At 35.0% G+C, this 20,605-nt stretch overlaps 1 protein-coding gene across 4 annotated transcripts in view; it reads left to right on the forward strand.

Moving 5' to 3' along the window:
* LOC111517984 (uncharacterized) overlaps positions 1-20,605 on the forward strand; it is a 159,224-nt gene that overhangs the window by 83,180 nt on the left and 55,439 nt on the right. For all 4 annotated transcript variants that reach the window (XM_074184210.1, XM_074184211.1, XM_074184213.1 and 1 more), the window contains one exon: positions 2,228-2,391. In XM_074184210.1, coding sequence (XP_074040311.1) covers positions 2,228-2,391 — 164 coding nt within the window. The remainder of the gene's footprint in view (positions 1-2,227; positions 2,392-20,605) is intronic.

The following is a 20,605-nucleotide window of genomic DNA, read 5'->3' on the forward strand; positions in this document are numbered from 1 at the left end:
CACAAAATTACTATATGAAGAAACAAAAATCCTACCAATCAGTCTTTTGTATGTTCGTCAATGTATAATTCGAGTTCACACAACTAAATACTCACTTCGAAGCAGATCTGTCCAACCAAACAGACAAACTAGTAATGAAGAATTAGCAATACATACATTTAGAAAAGCTATAACCCAGAGAACGTTTCTATTTTTCGGTCCAAAATTTTACAATGAAATACCTGTACATTTGAAAAAAAAATGGCAAACTAAGAAATTTAAAACTGAAATAAAGAACTATATCCTGAAATTCATAATGAACAAAAAAAACTTGAAGCATATTTATCATAACTGCAATAGTTTGAAAGTTATTATAATTATAAAAGCGAAGGAGCGAATGAAAAAGAGAAGTATCAAGGTATCACAATATTAAAAGTTTTATAAAAAAATAGAATAAATAAAAAAACACATAGTTACTTTCATTATAGAACAAAGTATTGAAAAAAAAAATTTGTTTATAATTTTTTTTTAAATAAACGATTAAAAAAAGAATAAAAAAGAAGTTTTTTCAAAACCTTAAAGAACAATAGAATTTATGATTAAAAAAAACGGTTCCTTAATTTTAATATTCAGTTGCAAAAAACGATTGTTAATCAACAAACGCATTTTTTAGCACAAAAGAATTTTTTTAAGAAACCATTTTTTTTCTAAAAATCATGATTTTTTCCATTGACATAACGCAAAAAAAAAATTCGAATTGTTTATAAACAATGTATTTGTCCCTAATAAATTTATTAACAATAGCTGTAAAAATAAAAAATATTAATTAGTTTTTAGCCATGAGACATTGAAACAATAAAAAATTAGGAAAAAAAAATTGTAATGTATTTTTTATAAAATTATAATTTTCAATTGTCAATAAAAAAATTGAAAATAACAATTTTTTTATTTTGGCAACGGTAATCTATTTTTTTGCCTATTAAGGATAACTTCACCAAAGGAAAAAATGCCAGGGTTTTAGCTTAATGATTATAGGGATTTTTATATTAACTTTCAATTCAGAAAAAGTTATTAATTAACGAATTTATATTTAACGTTAAAATTGGGATAAAAATGTTTTGACTGCGGATTATTGTTTATTGATGTATCCCAACATTACATGAATTTTTTCATTCCTTAATATTTACATTTAATATGTTTAAATATTTGTTTTTATGTCAGAGTGACGAAAGGCGCGCGGAAGCCAGACAACCCGCTTTTGGCTCTATTTTCAGGGCTGTGTAAAAAATATAAATAATCGAGATACAGTTTCGGGAGTCCTGACTTTTTTTACGCAAATTCATTGATCTCTCCAAATCTTTTTTCAAATTTCCAAAATTTTGAAAATTTTCCGAGATATTAAGAAAAACTAAAGCCCAATTTTTTTTTCACTTTATTGTTTATAAGTTTTGTAATTTTTATCGGCGCGTTTTCGGACCTTTCCTTAAACTTTTTAGGCAAAAATACGAATCGCATGACACCTTGGTCGTAATTTTTGGACAGGGCTGAAAAATGTTACAAAAAAAGTACATGTGAACTAGACTATTGAATATACAGGTGTTTTGAAGTTATGCTTTACATTAGAGTTAATTACCTTCCTTAATTTTTTTTTATCATGTAAATCTTTGCCCGCCAAAATTTTTAAGATAATTTTATGTCCAATACTAATAGTCTTTTTTTAGAGAAGCCCTGGATAAAACACACACAGGCAATTATGCTTTGGTATGTTTTACACAGAGAGCAAATCTAACCCCATTTTGTTAAAAAAATTGTATTATTTTTTTTGTACATGCAATACTTGAATAAACTTGACTTGACTTGACAACAAAAAAAAAGTATCAGACAATGAAAGTCCAAACTAGTAAAATTCACCATGGAACATTGTTAACCACTTTCAAACAAATATTAGAATTTCATTGTATTCAACATCATTCCCGTCTCTTGTAAATATCTACCGACGCTATTTCTGGAGAGCCACCTGTACAAGTGATCCTAACGAAATCCTCGTCCGATAAGGTCGATTACTAGAAAGTTGGCCATCGGAAAATTTCCGAAACTAACTTCTCTTGTTATCGAACTTTCTACAATCCCTGCGACGGCTACGGTCCTAAACTCTAAGAACTCTTCGACAACTCGACTTGGGTGAAGTGAATGACAGAAATCTTCGAGTCTCGGCTTTCCTTAACATCGATCTCTTGCGTTGTTCCAGATTACGTGTACAACCCGAAAGAGGCGCGGATCCGGAAGGCGATGCGAGAAGCTAGCAGAGACCGTTCGATCGGTGGTTCCCCGATGCTACCCAGGCCGAACGCGCGCAGGCCGCCGCCGCACGGGTGGGTGCCGCCAGGGGCGGCGCACGAGGAACTCATGATGGTGAGTCGATTTGTTGTTTTTTGTATTTCAGCATTTAGCTGATCATTTTTTGATAATAACCCTGTCTCTGAAATGAAAATTGTTTTGAATGTATAGGGTCTTTCATTAGGCGCTTCCTACTTTCAAATTTGAATAAAACAAAGTGTATCTGAGATATCATCGACATTTTTCATTCGTTTGAAAGATCTTTTGATGCCAATATGTGTGGAATATAACATCGTTGAATTGAAGGGGTTATATTTTTAGGGGTGATTAATTTTTGGGAAAGAAAATTTTTGGTTTTCTACTACTCCATCTTGATACAAAAAATGTGGGAATCTTCCAAAGAGAGGAAGTAATCAATTTGAAGATGAGTAACTCTATACATGGATGTGTAGATCATGCAAAGAAGCAACTTTCAGACACAAACTGGAAGAAAGCCCTCCTGAAACAGCTACTTTCATATAAACATTGAATTACACGAAAGAAAAAAAATTCTTTCGAAACAAATACTTTTATATGAACACTGAATTATACAGAAGATACTTTTCTCTATTCAGTTTGTATTCCAAACATTCGTTATGGAATAAAATCAGATATCATTCACAGGAGTTCTACTTTAAATGAATGGTAACAAATTGCACTTACATGGAACACTGTCATCCTCACTGGTAGACACCGATGTTTCTCCGTAAGACACTTGCCTTAAGGCTCTTCAGTACCAAATTGGATAACATTATAGAAAGTACACACAATTCGTTCATGAATTACGATTTTTTAATGTCACGAAATAAGTTTGATCTACTTATGTCATCGATGACATCGTAATGACTTCATTCACCTATTTGATTGAATCCCAGCTAAAAGGAATCTTATTTGAATTGGAGGGGTTGTATTTTTAAGGGTCATTAATTTTTGGCATAGAAAGTTTTTGGCTTTCTACCACTCCATCTTGATACAAAAAGTGTGGGAATCTTCCAAAGAACGTAAGTAATCAATTTGAAAATAAGTAACTTTATATGAATGTAGCTGTTTCAGGAGGACTTTTTTCCAGTTCGTATCTGAAAGTTGCTTCTTTGCATGATCTACACATCCATGTATAGAGTTACTTATTTTCAAATTGATAACTTCCTTTCTTTGGAAGATTCCCACATTTTTTGTATCAAGATAGAGTAGTAGAAAGCCAAAAACTTTAATCCCAAAAAATAACATCGTTCAAATGTCCGCCACGGCTTCTCTGGGTGGATCGCATATGAAACGCATTTTCCATGCGCTGGCGCACAAATGAGGCTGAATTTGACCAATGGTACGTGAGGACCGCTGTGGTTTGTGGATTATTCGCATGCACTTGCGACGTGAGAAAACTCCCAAAGAAAAGTCTAACGGGGCCAAACCGGACGATTTCGGTGGCCAGTTCACATCACCTCCACTTGAGATGACCATGCCCTCAAATCATTCGTGCAAAATATCCAATATGGCATGAGCTGTGTGACACGTAGCGCCATCCTGTTGAAACCACATGTCATTGGTGTGCGGATCATCCAATTCACGCTAGAAGAAGTTGGTAATCATCGACCAATAATGCTCGCCGTTGACAGTAATGGCCTCTCCAACGTCGTTCTCAAAGAAATATGAATCGATGTCGCCGCCAGCTCAAAATCCACACCAAACAGTGACTTTTTGTTGGATCTCATGTAGATTGGTATCGTTCCAAATTCGACAATTTTGTTTGTTCACGTACCCGTTCATCCAGAAATGGGCCTCATCGCTGAAGATGATTTTTCAGTTGTCATTTGCTCCAGAGCCCAGCGAAAACACGTCGTTGTCTATGGTCGTTCACGTTCAGTTCCTGGATCAGTTGAATTTCGTACGGGTGCAGGCCCAAGTCACGACGCAAAATTCGCCAAGTTGTGGTCTGCAAAAGATCGAGACTTCTTCAAATTTTCCTGTACACTATCACAGACAGCGGCAATGTTCTCAGCAGATTTTGCGTTTTGTCGACGTATGGGTGTTGGTCGATCTGAACAAGTAGACCGAAATTTATCCATCACATTGCGAATATTTCTCACTGTAAGACGATCGTAAAATGAGTGAAGCACGCGGTACGTTTCCCGAACAGTACACCCATTTTACCACCTCCACAAGCCACATAAACAACAGTTGTTTTGTTATTTATTTATATAGAGGAAGATAGGTTAGGTGCACAAAATGTCATATGTCACAGAATATCTCGGAACTTGGAACATAGTGAACAGAACAGCATGCCTCTGAAATATGTCATCTTTGTTTTTCCCATACAGGTAACAGATTCATTGTCCTTTATTAGCTATAACCGATGTTGCCAAATGGTGAAATAGAAACGAATCCCTTTAAATGTTGACTTCATTATTTCATTCCTCTTTTCTGAGTAATTAAATAATTTGTCAACGAAAAAGGTTGAGATGATAAGTTTAAAATGCGTTGTTTTACATCTCTTTTGTGAAAACTACTTGATTTTCGTCAAGAGGAACATTCCCCATTGCCAAAGTTCGTAAGTCCCTGTTGGAAGACCCATTATATCGAATAAAAAATTCCTGAATGAAAATATATTGAAATCATCATTGGAAAACGAAACGTGAATGGACATTCACACGAAAGGTAATGTTGATATTGCTACATATATCTTCATTACTGAATTAAGGAAGTGAATAAATTAGTGCACGACCATGGTTCAAATGTAATGACAGAAAAAAAAATAACTCAAGATGTAGGTAGTTCAATAATAATCAAATACACAGATGAAAATAAAATAGAAAATGTTGTAACAATGTGAATGATTTGAAACAATATGCAGAAAAAATGACATTATCAAAATGAAATCACACGAAACTCGGGAAATTCAGCATACTTATGGCAATTTGTTGATATGTTGTGTGTTGTTGTGTTATGTTTTTTCCATTAACCTGCTATCGCACCCCTACGAACGACAACCCTCAGAAGTCTAAACTTGTGCAAGCTAAGGACTAACGAGGTCTTACCTTTTAACGTGTGATTCCTAACACGGTTCAAGCCTGAGGCTTGAACCATCCACTCACACATCGGCCGATTGACTGAGTGGACAAAGCACCCACGTCAAACCGCCGGCTACCGACCGACCAAATGAAGCACCTGGTGCTTCATTATTTTTTAGGCTCAGAATGATTTTAGTCATTTTTTTTTACTGGTATCAGCTAGAAAATATGTAGTGGTTTGTGTTTAGTATCGAAATTAGAGTTTAAATTTTTTGTTGAGTTTTCATTCGCCAATTTCTTGCTTAACTGTTGAAAAGTACGTGTTAAATTCTTCCTTTACAATGTTTCGTATTTGGTTGTACTAAGACAGAAGAACTTCAATAATTGCCGAAACAAAACCAAATGAGCAGGCAATTATTGAAATTCTGATATCGTATAGTACAACCAAATACGAAACATTGTAAAGAAAGAATTCAACACGTTATTTTCGACAGTTGAGCAATAAATTGACGAATAAAATCTCAAACTCTAATTTCGAAACTAAACACAAACCACTACACACTTTCTAACTGATACCAGTAAAAACTAAATGCCTAAAATCATTCTGAGCCTGAAGAAAAATAATAAAGCACTAGGTGCTTTGTTATTATGACTTGAAATCAGAAATGTTGAAAAAAAATCACAGATACAACACCGAACCCATATAGTGAGTGAACTATTGATTCAAATCATGTATTCTTCCGGAAGCATTTAGGATCGCTCTTGTCAAACTTCTTTTCGAAAGTGGGGACTTTTTTCAAAACAACAATTACAGACCCATATTCATTCTCTATAACCTTGCAATGATATTTGAAAAAAATCCATAAATCTAGAATTCTTTCAGATAATCAATATGGATTTAAGAAAGTAAGCGACTGCAACTATAGCAACTGAAGATGCTATCGCAAATGTCATTGCTAACATAAGTGAATATGTTGATGAGAATATTCATTCACGGCATTCTCTGGCAATTCTCGTTAATCTGCGCAAAGTTTTTAACACTGTGTGTCTTGATGAGTCAATGAATGTATTGGAGAGTATCGGTTTCAGAGGAGCCACATACACATCATTTGATAATTTATATGAAACAAGTTCAAATCGGCGTTAGTAGCAGCTCAGAATTGAAAGTTATTTTTGATATCCCCAAGGGGGCTGTTTTAGGTCCTCTCCACAATTAATACAGAAGCCAAATAGTGAGTTTTGTTGCCGATACAGTAATATTGTACAAAGCATATTTTGAGGTCTGAAATCAAAAGATAAGAATTGAGTGAAGAAAATTAGTAAAAGTATGATATAAATAATGTTAATTGACTGCCTGCGTCACTAACTTGTAGGTAATGGATATTCAAACTGCCGAGTGCTGAACAAATATGGTTGCTACCACTCAGGGTCAATAAAAACCTGTCTTTGAAGTTTGATGTCTTTGCTATATCAATCAACTGGGTACGTGAAAGCTTATTGATGGTTTAATAGTTCAAGCAAGTAGGTTCAATATAGAATATACAGTTCTTCTCTTTTTTAAAACTTTTACTCCTTCTTTTTTCGAAGTAGTGAATTTTTCAGTCCGAACATTCAATTAGAATTATTTATTTTTCCCTGGTTGGAAGTCATTTGCGATATGGTACATTTGTATAGGGCAGTCAGCCACTTATGGGTATATAAATCCTTTGGAAAAAATCGCTTGAAACAGCATATCCGGCTCTTAAAAATACTATATAGCTCAGTTTCGTTTTACTTGGACCTAGAAGTTGCAATCTCGTTCCAGATGAATTCAGATTGATCAACTGTCATTGTCTATTTATCCTCGACCTAACCAAAATCTACTATTAAATAATATTTGAAATAATACGTATGGGAATTCTCGTCATTCATCTCAAAATACTGATTTCTCAGTGCATGATTGCTAGCACATAAATTGGGTAACTGGAAGGTTAAATAACTCCGCCATTTAATGGAAAGTGTTTCGCTATACAATATCTTCATTTGGAGTGTCTATGCTAATCTATACTACTAGCATGGCAAATATTACATTAATATCGACTTTATTTTCATATAATTCGTTCATTAAACAAAAATCATTTTTCCATAAAAAAGTGGAAGGCAACAAAGTATACATGAGGAAAATGGGAAAATCAAAAAGAAAACTAGAGATTATATCTCAGGATTTTTTTATACCCAAGTAAACTACGGTATGAACAACATTTCAGGATGAAATTTTTTCCATTTAGTTTTTTCATATCCATTTTGACGAAAACTTGGAGTTTTTGATTTTGGAAGTTTGGAAGTTCAAGAAACAGTACACTAGTACATTATTTATTGAAATTATTCGTTAATATTTATATCACTTTGAAAAAAATCAAAAATATTATTATGTAACCTCTGGCGTTTGAAATATTGACTCAAAAATTGTTTACTCAGTTTAATTTATTTCAAAATGCATATTTGAACTCACCAAAATTCTTTCAGGGTTATTGATATTTCGATGTTCTTCCCTTCTTCTTCCGAGTTTCATTCCTCAAAAAGTCCTGCAACATGGAATTTATTAGGCTATCGGGTTTACAAAAGCTATTCGAAAATCATTGTTTCAATATTTCTTTCCCGAGAAAATGGAAAGCGTTGTAATAAGTTTCAGCAGATATGAAAAGTGTACTTTCTGGGATATCCCTTCAGGGAGTTTTCAGCGAGTAGAGAGCTCATTTATAAGTCTGCCACGGTATAAAAATACATACGGCGAATGTTGTAACAAATACCCACAGGAGATAAAATTCCTAATATACACGAAAGTTTTGAAGATAACGATCGCTGCTGAAACGTTGATATATTCACGCATGTGGTGAATAGGAAATTGAGTAGGTCAACTGGACTATAACACGCGTTTTTAGATATTTATGTTTCGTTAAAAAAGCTTTCACGAAGCCTTTTTAACCGTTACTCGTAATGATCTGTGTACGAGAACGTATTGAAAATTCATTAGCTCACCGTGAAAGCAAACAAAATTGTTTCATTCAACATATCCTCACCTTAATTGGATATATTCAATACGGCGAAAATGCAACGCGTTTAGACTTTCAAAAAAAAATATCGTGCTCTACAAATCTGGCATCTACAACTCCTACTACCTCTTCTTTGGAAAAAGACATTCGACGTTTTAAACTTCTTCAGTTGATGTGTTAGTCGAATGGTGTCAGATCTGGCGAATAAGGGGGATGTTCGAGTAATATGCATCCTAATTCATGAATTGTTCCTACGGTTATATGCGATTTGTCCTGCGAAAATGAGATACCTTCGAACAATCTTTCGCGTCATCTCGCATATTTTTTCCCGTGAAGTGGTCAGTAACATCGAATAATCATTTTCAGTTACTGTACCACTGATTTTCGATCAAGAAATTTAATAGGCCTCGTTAACGAGTCTACCAACTACGAGGTCGCAATGCAGTGCTGCCAACCGGCGCTGAGGATGCACATCGTAGTTGAACTCGAAACGTCCGGAGTTAATTTCTCCATTGGACCATGGCTACCCAGTCCGGATGAGTTTGAATTTCACCTGTGGAAGTTTATCTTGCGGCTTATTTTTCTATGAGGATTCTCAATGATTTTTATGATTGTTTTTGTGTTCAATAACAGTATTCACATTTATCAAATCTGTGTCCTCTGAAAAAACTGTCAATCTCTTGAAACGGTTGATCACCTCCAGATATGTGATTAGTCTGAAATGTATTTGAGTTTGAAACTTCGTTAATATTTTCACTGGAGAAATTTAATTTTGAAAATGATATATCTTTTGAAACTATTTTTACTATAAGTTTCCAATCGCTACGTTCGATTTCTGAAAGTTGTCGTTCTCGAAATTGCAATAGTTGATTTTCGATGAAACAGAAACATTTTATCAATAGTCATGTTTCCTCCTATTTGTCATACCTACTGGTGTCAGAAGTGGAATATTATCGATTTCGTGGCAAAAAAAATGCTAGAAACAGTTTTGTTTATCCATTCTATAATTTTTATTCAGTAGAATTTTCACTGGTTATTACCAGTAATACATTAATTGCAGTTCTTAATAATCATATTGAAATTATAATTCTTTCATTTTCCCCTTCTCTAAAAAATAACAATATTTTCAAAATCCAGTTCAAAGAGAACCTTCCGCTAACAAGAAAAATATCAGTTTATTTGGAAACATAACATTAACTTTATCTCATGATTATTTTTCATTGCGTCTGGAAATCAATATTCTATGCTGAAGTTAATTGAGTCATCAAAGAATTCAATGATCTCTCCCTTCCTAATGCCTGTCTACGTCCGTTTTTATGGCGATCAGTAAAACTGACTGCCAATAAACGGGAAGTTGGCGAAATTAAAAGGAAATTCCTCCGACCTTCATTACACTTTTGATTGCTTTTTGAAACTACTGTTAAATATACACCTTTTCGGTTTTGCGGTGTGATGTTGCGTGTTTCTCGTCGCCGAAAGCGCTCATGTTAGGAATTCCGCTTTTCTATGAACGACGATAAAATTCAGATGTTTTTGTTATGGGGGTGAAAGGTCGTAAAATGAGTTATGAAGGCCTTTTGAAATATTCGGGTTTGCAGAACCTGTTGATTCATTGGGAGAGGAAGAGATTTTCGAAAAGAAAATTATCCAGTTTGATAAAAATTTGTTTTTTTTGTCTTTTGAATCATGCAGTTTAATTAAAAGAATATGATACGCATAGATACTAGAATCTGTAGAAAAATCAAGAGCTTATATTGGGCTTATCCTAATAAATGAAATTTTAGCAGTTTTCAGAAATATAAAATCTAATGTATTTTTTTAACTTCACTTCACTCGAGGAAATGTGTAGTGGGATGTTCAAAAAATAAGGTGAATGTTAAAATTTCGCTGGCCACGTAGTGCATCAGATGTTTTTTCCAAATGGTCGTACGGACAATAAGGAGTATAATCTTGAAGTTATACGCCGCTTGCGAGAAGCAATACGAAGAAAACGTCCAGTATTGTGGAAAAACTATTAATAGCTTTTGCATCACGATAATGCATCTGTTCACTCGTCATTGCTTGTTCGTAATGATGCCTCAGCCAAGGTATTCACCAGATTTGGCACCCTGTGAATTTTTCTTGTTCCCAAGATTGAAGAGACCTATGAAAGGACGGCTTTTCGCGACGATTGAGTAGATTAAAACCGAATCGCTGAGACAGCTGCTTGAAATTGTCCTTATGGGACGAAACTACAGTAACATTAGTTACAAATACAAGTGATATAAAAACATAGGAAGTTTTATTTCTCATTTTTCATGATGATCTCCTACCACTTAGAAACGGTTACATCCATCAATTTATTACGGTACTCACGGAACTCACGGTATATTTTACATTTGATATCAAAACATTTAGATTTCACAGATTTACTCTGAATGAAAAGTTTTAAAATTTTTGAAGACACTTTCTGTGTTTTATTGGTTTTCACCTACACTGAGTGCGAACAATCTCTACTTTGGGTCGATACGGCCTACCTGTGGTTATGTGCGGTTATGGCAAACGAGTAAAACGAAATTCCTGCAGAGTTATTGCCAGGAAACAGGAACTCCGACAAGGTCTTCTTGTATGCCACCTCGATTTATTGGTGGCATTTGTATAGAAAGATACTAAAAGATTAATAATCAATTCTACGCATATTCATGTCTTGCTTTCTTTGCATTGATAGTTTATACATTGAACAATTGTTTTATTTTTGTTTTATGTTTTTAGGAAACCGAAATCCGATGGTATTTCCAATCAAAAGATTGTCTGTTTTCTTTTTTGCTGTACTCGCGTGGTGCACAGTGATGTCTCTTTCAAAAGTATTTGAAAACTGAAATACGAAGGAAAAAACTGTATCTTTCCTATTTTCATTTCCACTTTCCAAAATATTCACCGCTCCATGAAAACAGGAAAATAATCACTGAATGTTATTTGACGTGAATATTTCCATAACTCGGAGAAATATTTTTCTTGTAATTAATTTGTGATTATTTTGATTTTGAATTCGCTCTTGTTATTTCTTTTTTTCTATACTATCATTGTTCTTGATCAGAAATTGATCTTTTTTATGGTTCAGGAGCTTTGATTTGATTGGAATTTTCTAATTTGAATAAGAATGCATGCCTATCAACTGTTCATCTCTAATAATGAACCCTCTCATAAAGTTACGTTTGTTGACTTAGTACTTAGTCTTCTTATATGGAGCATCTAAGCAACTCAAACAAAAGTGCAACAGCAGTACGGGAGTCTCAGCAATGACTGTCGTTGGTGAGACTTTTAGATATAGCCATTGATGATGTATGCCGCAGTAGCAGATGAAACGTTAGGTAGAACAAATTCCATATGACCAGGGCCTATCAGCCCAGATTTTGATTTCTCTGAAAAAAAGATTTTCGTTTTATGCAAATATCTCTAAAACTATTGTACGTATACAAAATTATAAAAAAGATCCTCAAAGAATAGAAAATTCACAAACGCTCGAAACTGTAGCATTGAGATTTATCGTTTTATTGGATCCATGAAAATACTGGTAAGAAGGGGTGATTCAGCTCGCCCCTTTCGGTCGCTTAAAAAAATTATTATGAACGAATGAAAGGACATTTTCAAACGAATACAATAAACTCGTAACGTCAGTTAGAAATACAAGTGGGTACATCCATCAATTTATTGATCAGCTACTAAATTTGCCAACTTTGAGGAACCATTTCTCAAATCACTATTTTCATTGCTCTTTTGAAGTCTAAACAATGAAAAAAGAATGTTCACATTTTTTTTGAGAAAAACAACTATGTAATCATAAGTATGTTTCAGTCTCGGAACGAGTAATAATAACAATACAGGGTATTAATTTAAAAACTTCCCACCCTTAATATCGTCCTTCCAGTAAATAATATGATGAATTGATAAAACAGGGCAATTTCACAATAAAATGAGACACTAAAAATGGGTGACATATCATCCTCAACTACCTTCTATATTTTGCTGCTTTTCGTGTCCATTTATGTGTTTTCAATATCCTCGTATACTTACATGTTGATCTATGGCAGAAGAAGAAACACGATATTCATTTGACACGTCTGAAGCGAGACGCCACACTGATAGATAACTGGACACAAAATATTACAATCAATATTTGCTGCCCCGAAAATTATCGGTTGAATGAAAAATTTGAATGTGTCGAAGCAAAGAAGGAAAATTTCATCCAACAATATGAAGAAGTATGGAAAAATCTTGTAATCGATAGAAATATGGCAGAAAGTTTCATAAATTCATCCAGAATCATTTTCAAGTACAACAATAGCAACTTTCTTTCTGCTGACGATAAGTACGTGGTACAGTGACGTTCAACAAAACCGGCCTCTCATTATTTTTCTCAACAAGATGGTAGTCTTTTGGAGCTGAATCTCAAATGTGCATACAAAAAAGCTGCAAAAAAGGCTTCTACTACAATACAACTCAAAATAAATGCTTTGCTGGAAATGAAAGACAGATGACCAGCTTCAAGCCAAAATTTTCAATAAAATCAAGGAAATAGGAATGAATATATCACACTTTATAATAGAAGGGGTTCCGAAATGTTTTAGCCCCGATACTCAGATCAAGATTTACGAAAGTCCTTCACCAATTTATGTACAATGGAATGGTTCTCTGTTGACAGTCGACGAATTTGAAAATGTTTACTATTTTCACCACGGAAAAAATATTGTATTGATTTGTTTTCTGACGGCACCAAAAATAACACCTATGTCAATGGATTCTACTGTCAAAACGACACAATGGTCAAATATCCTTTTGAAACCAATACTGATATGCCAAATCTTGAACCGACCGCAATAGTGGATGCTCAGAAAAAAGAAAACTTACCTGAGGGAAAAGTGGAAAATTTGAAAGATTCCATTGGAGAAGCTTTAGGGAATGTTGGGAACAAAATTAGAAACGTTGGGAAAAAGATTGCCCAAGTTGCTGATGCAGCAAAGGATAAAACGAGTGAGGTCGACAAAAAAGCAGTTTCTCTTCTGAGCCAAGCACGAATCTGCGGCGAAATGTCAGTTACTTCTATGATTCTTGGAATGTTTACTTTGGTTAAATGTGTATTTCAAATGTATGTTTACTTCAGGTCAGTTGTAATACAATGTTTCTTTCAAGGAATATTTTTACCCCCCGTAGTTCAACCCCCAAGGAGGGGTAGATGTTACCCCTAGAATCTCACACGGGAAGGGGTGTCAAGTGGCATATCATTTTGATTGGCATTCAATTCTGCTTCCAATGATACCCTGACGTTTTATTTTTTGATGAGCAGTTTCCGATAAATATATAAAAATGGTTAGAAGAGTAGGTGGCACCGTTCCAACCCTTGAACGACAGGAATAAATGTATTACGCGTGGGATTTTTCATTTATTGGTTATTGTCCTTTTACAAAATAAATTTAAATTCGCGAGAAAGACATTTCAAACACAGAATCTACTCACGCTCATCTTATAAACTGTCCAATTTGCTCTAAACAGTGATAAAGTCTGTTTTCGAATTCACCTCTAACATTACGGAAAACTTCATTAGGAATTGACTGGCATGCTGCTGTAATTCATCTTTTTGGTTTTTCAATATCAGAAGGTTGTGTTTAAATAATAAAATAAATAACGGATTAAGGAAGCCATTCAACTGCTCCCCTTCTGCCAATCCATCTATACGGAAATCTCTCGTTCAACCACTGTCGGACAGGAAGAAAATAATGAGGTGGAGCACTGTCCTGTTGGAAATGTAACAGATCCTCCTGCAAAAGTTCATTACCTTCTGCATCCATTTGAGTTTCTAGCTCGTGGGTTATGAGAGGATCGATAGTCTCTTCAAGCATTTCAAGATACAGATTGCCGTTCAAGTTTTCTTTCAGAAATAATGGCATTTCCAAGAATACCAGCCCAAACATTATCTTTTTGTGGGTGTTTTCGTCACCCCAATAGCGACAATTTTGTCTATTACCAGTAACAGATGTTTAACAGAAGATTGGGGATGGTATTGACTCGATGAGACATGATTTCACAAAACTCTATTCTTGTATCATAATCATCCTCGTGGAGCTCTTGAAGAATCTGCATTTTATAAGAATGAAATTCATGCATTTCAATACTTTTCTTACAGTCTCGCGTGACATTCCCGTCTGTTCTTATACTGATCGTGAGGAGTTCATGGGTATTATACCACTTTTTGATGTAAATTAATTGGAGCTTATGGCTAAGGTTACCCCTAATAAAGGGTTGGAACGGTACCACTTGATATTCTTACCAGTTCTGGTCAAACCATGCGTCTCAGTATAGGCGTACTAATGCTTACTTCTGTTAGTTTAGAACGCTATTTTTCGAAAAATGCTCATCAAAAAATACTAAGTCAGGGGACCATTGGAAACAGAATTGAACGCCAATCAAAATGATGTGCCTTCTGACTCTCCTTCCCATTTTAAATAATAATAATATATGCGGTCTCGGCCTATATCCATCGACATAACGCGGCCTTAAGAGTGCTATATTACCTTCTACGACACTCTTACGGTATTGACAAGACACCGGTGTTGCCCTACGCTCCGGGGGATATTGAATCCGTTGTGGGGAACGAGAAGTGCCGAATTTATTGGAACTATTCGTTCCCCACCCTCAGGCTCATACAAGCTAATAAGCCTGATGTGGTCCTTCTCGACGATCAGAGCATAACGATATTTGTCGTGGAGTTTTCAACTCCTGGCGAGACGAATGTCGTCAGAAAAGAGGATGAAAAATGGATAAAATATCGAGATTTTCTCTTCGAACTGCGCAGACTGTATCCAGATCAGTTTGTCGAAATGGTTGTTCTGATTATTGGAGTACTTGGTGAAATGATGTCCTCTCTACTCTCGAATCTCAAGATCATACTGGCTTGCCGCACCAAGGCAGAAATCTTAGCCGCACAGATGCAGAAGGCTGTCATTCTTGTCTCACTGCGCTTGCTCAGGGCACATGATTCTCGGACCCAATGATCAGTTACCCCACGGTGTGGGTAGTGGTCATTGGTTGATAATGCTGGCGCGCCATCCCGAATGTATCAGGGCTTCAGAGCCCCGATACATAAATAATAATATTTATTTTCCTTTTGACATCGAAGGGTAATATCTACCCTTCCAAGGGGGTTGAACCACGAGGGCTACAAACAGTCCTTGAAAGTATCTCCCTTGACAGTAAAATTGGCCTGTTTTTTCTATTCCTCATATTGTTTACTGGAAGGAAGATATTCAGCGTGGAATTTTTTCAAATTGACACCCTGTATAAATTTGACTCATTTCATGTTGGATAATAATGTTGTAACACTCTTCAAAGCAAACTTGTTCGTCGAACAAATCCGAGGCATGTGTCCAATTATTTCGTCCACTCTCTACTACTCAACAACAACTTGGAAACTATCAAGTGATTACACCCCGTCGAGCGAAAAATTTCGAGAGCCTCACGGAATTTTCTTCGAAAGAAAACTCCGTTCGAACTAATAACCTCGAGATAAACTTCAGAACGTCCTCAAGTGGCAATTTTAAGCAAAGCCGGAGTCGGTGGTAAAATGTCGAATTGAATTACTTAAACAAATTGTGTGAGGGAAATCGGATTCCTTTGTGAATTCAATTTTCCTTCTTCAGTCGGAGAGAGAGAGAGAGAACAAGTTTTGATAGAGCGATTAGATGAATATGAGAGGGAAAATCAGTTAATTATGTCTTCTCTGCGGATTCTCACGGGAGGTTTTCGAGGTGTGATTCGTGGAAGATTTGTGTTGCTGTTTTGTTTGTTGATGTTGATCACTTTGTAGTTTTCGATTTCTTCTTGAGTAGTCGGAAGTGAACGAAATAATTTGACACATCAATTTGTTCGGTCGAGAGCTGTGTTTCGAAGAATTGAACTCTTGAGAGATTTGCATCGTGTTTTTTACAAATTACTTCTCGGAAAGTGAAAAAGGCAAAACTTATAAGCCATTGAATTTCTGGAAAACAAATTATCAACATCGAGTGGTAGAATCACAAAAACATCAGAGGTGTTCCGCAAGGGACAGTATTGGGTCACATATACTAACTATTTATTTCAGCAGTTTACAAATGATACTCTTTATACATGAGGTCACAATTGACAACTAGAAAGACTTCAGCCTAATATACATTGATAGAAATCGCCCACAAAAATTCCAGAATTCCTTCACTCGACTTATATTACCCGAGTGGGTAAGTTGTCAATGAACAAATCAAATGATGCGTGATTTATCACGTGATTCTTCTCACTGAGAAAATTATGAACTTTTTCAACCAGAATCCAGAGAGGCTCACAACAAAAATGTTCGTTCAAGACCTAAGAAGCACTATGTACCAAATTTCTGCTTCCTAGGACTTAACAGTATAGAGAAACAGTGATGAATGATGATGATTTTATAGTGTTCATATATATTTCCGACTACACAAACACAGTAACCTTTATGTGACAGATTGACACGTAACAGAGAGAAATGTGGTTTTTTATAAAGAATGGAATTGAAAAGTAGTTCAATTTCTTCTAAAAATCGTGAATATTTTGTATGAATCGATAGCGAACATTTTTAGGGGATATTTGTTTCTGGGAAAAAAGGATGATTTTCAAAAAAAAAGAAAAGGAGAACAAAAATCAAATTCAAAACCTACAAAAAAAGTGCTTTCGAAACAACTACCTTCATATAAACATTGAATTACGCGAAAATATTTTTTTTTATTTTCTACTATTTATACTTCAAACATTCTTAATGAAATTGAAACAGATAGCGTTAGTAGGAACGCTACAAAACGTAGTATATGAAAGGGTGTTGATAAAAAATTTAACTTACATAGAATACTATTTTTCATGGTGTTCTTCTCGAAGTTGCGGAGTGGAAACTCTCGTCTTCATCTGCTCGATAGCACTTTTTTGTGTGCTGCACCACATAAACGTTCTGATGTGGACTAAAAACTGAATATGATAAATAGATTTTCGTGTAATTCGATGTTCATTCATTGTTGTTTCGGATGGACTTTTTCTTTCGTGTAATTCAACGGTGATATGAAAGTAGTTGTTCCAAAAGGGCTTTTTTCTTTCTAGTATGTTACTGACTGAAATTCCTGTGAAAGAATTTTCCATTTTTATAATGTGTGTATGCTGAAGTTAGTTCCTTTTTTTCTTTCCTTGAAAGTTTTCCGCAATTTTGTTCGAATATTGAGAAGTAGGAATCTAAAACGCTCATTTCCCAAAATTATTTTTTTTGTTAGTAAAAACGAGGACGGTGCTGTCAAAAAATTGAAAAAATTAGTATAAAATTGAGAATTATCAATTCGTTGCCATCTTCATACAGATATAAAACAATGACACCGATTTTGTGCAAATTAATGAAGGAACTTTCATCGTTTAGCTTGAACAGTTGTAACATTTTAATGAAAATATGTAACACTTTCGTGCTTAGTACTTCATGTACCTATAGTAATAATTGTTATCACTATCTTTCCAACAAGCTTCACGAAACACAACCCTTATAATTCTATTTCCAAAATGATTATCTTTAGCCAGTAGCGATAAATGTTCTCCTTTAACAGCAAGAGATCGAGTCGAAGTATTTCCATTTTTCATAAAACTGCCCTACGCGACTGAAATGGAGAACCTCTAGGCTCATTTTTTAAAACTAATTAGCCTTCCTCGGAAAATATAATTGGGTTAGCTTGAACCACTGCCAACTTGATATAGATCGATGTTCGCGAAGGAATTTGTCGGAAAAATGAAGTATTCTAGACTGCTGTTGTCAGACTCTAAATGTCAGTTAATTATGCAAAAGATGAAGAACGGAAATGATTTAACATTGTTATCATGTATTTCAATGGGTTGGATGGGATTTGGTACATGCAATTTACTTCCAATGATACCCACAGCACATTTTTGGTGGTATTTTTTTTCCAAAATCATTTATTTGTGTTTGGTAAACTGAAATTCAATTAATAATTTATGAAAAATTCACATCAAGTGAAGTATATCAACAGGTTATTATCTGAGACTTCGATTTTGATGTCAACATAATAAAATACTAACTGGTGTCAGAGGTGGGACAATAATCACTTTTCATTCAGTTTCTCAATTATTACAAAAATTGAAAGAATAAGTTAGTATTCGCTATCGGAATCTTTATTTCATTCAAACTGAACTCTTAAGAAGATACCTGTTTATTTTGGAATGCAAATTTGAATCATCGTACTTGCTCTAGTGTTCGCGTTACGCTATGCTTGTTGAACAAGCGTAGACGAGCAACAACTGGATTATCATATGTCCGTTACACAATTACAATGTACCAAACAACTATTTTGATGTGATTATGTATAGTAGGCTAGTCAAGTTAAACCTAATTTGAATAAATGATGAGATGCACTCTTGTTTACATGTTTCAGAGATTCAATAGCGTTGATATTATATATATATATATATATATATATATATATATATATATATATATATATATATATATATATATATATATGTAGTATGTATTAATATATGATCTTATCTTAGTTTTCTCATTGGTTATATTAAAAGGAGAAACCCATTTTTTTCTGGTATGTGTTACTTACAGTAAAAAAAACGCTGTTCACACAACAAAAACTCAGACTAATGAATTAATTCATCCATGAAGTAGAAACAGCGGACAACAAACGGACAACAAACTTGTTGTTTGTTGTCCGCTTCAGCCTAGTTCGAAGAATGATGCTCTGCAGGAATTTGATTTTCATTTATCGGAAATCGTCGACTTTATGTTGATGATATACACTACCTTGCACTGACTAGTGGCCAAACAGCCCGAAACCGGTCTGCAAGTGTGTTCCAATAATTGAAAATCCATTGCGGCAGTTGTATCGCCAACAGCATATGCAGGAATAACTTTAGTGAAGAATCCTGCACTGACACCTGTCGGATCCAACGCCCTTTGTGGTATTAGCCAGGGGAGTAGTTGCTTTGTAATAGGTGTCAGTCCATTAACTTTCACTGTAAAGAGTTGAGACAGGCCCGAATTAATTGTTCCTTTAGATGATTTGATTTATAGCCAGTCTTCAAGTATGCTCACTGACTATATATGGAAAGGTTTCTTTCCCTATACGAGGAATTGGGCAAATTTCGGATATGCGGTTGGTTACCTCGTTCACAGACAGATGGGGCGATGACAGACTTGATGTTTGTTGTCCGCTTCAGCCTAGTTCGAGGAATGATGTTCTGAAGGAATTCGATTATCAATTATCAGAAATCATCGTCTTCATGTTGATGATAGGCACTACCTTGAAGTAACAAGTGGCCATACAGCCCGAAACCGGTCTGCAAGTGTGTTCCAGTGATTGAAAATCTATTGCGGCATTTGTATCACCAACAGCATATGCAGGAATAACTTTAGTGAAAAATTCTGCACTGACATCTGTCATGTATAGTCCAACGCCATTCGTGGTATTAGCCAGGGAAGTAGTTGTTTTCTGATAGGTGATAGTCCATTAACCTACAATGTAGGGAGTTGAGATTGGTCTGAACGAATTGTTCCTTCAGATGATTTGAATTATACATTGTTACAGCATGATACGTGAAGTATCGTTAATAGATGGTGCTGTTATGATTGGGAATGTCATAATGATTATTATATCTAAGGTTTCTTAGATGTATCTGATGTCTTCGAAGAAATGTTTTCATCAAATAAATGGGTAGTTTTTCATGTATCAGTTTGTGAATGACACAAGCGAAATGCAATTACCTTCTGTATTGAATTTTCAACCAATTCAGCTGACTGATTGAAGAGATATCTGTTTGAATGAAGAGTTTTTCAGTATACCGTATGACCTTTGAATGAGAGTATGAACAAATATGAGGTTGTTGTCTTCATGAAGTTGTAAGCATATCATTTTGTCAGTCACTTCCACAGAATGTCCATCGATATGCAAATAGATATTACCTATGGCCCTCCCACTATCTTTGACTTTTCCAAAAATTATCAAACAGGATTTACTATGATTCAGGTTTTGACAGTGACACTACTAAGCGATGTTTCGTGAGTAATAAGATGATTTACTTTGTCGGAGTAGTACAAGTTAGTGTCGTCTGCATATGTATGAATGAATGTGTAGATTTTGAAGAGTAGTGGGGCGAGAATTGAACCCTGCGGGAATCCATGAC

The sequence above is a fragment of the Leptinotarsa decemlineata genome, unplaced genomic scaffold (genome assembly GCF_025532065.1).
Source record: "Leptinotarsa decemlineata unplaced genomic scaffold, Ldec_3_MD MMD2_tig00026354_RagTag_RagTag, whole genome shotgun sequence".
In the NCBI taxonomy this organism is placed as follows: Eukaryota; Metazoa; Arthropoda; class Insecta; order Coleoptera; family Chrysomelidae; genus Leptinotarsa; species Leptinotarsa decemlineata.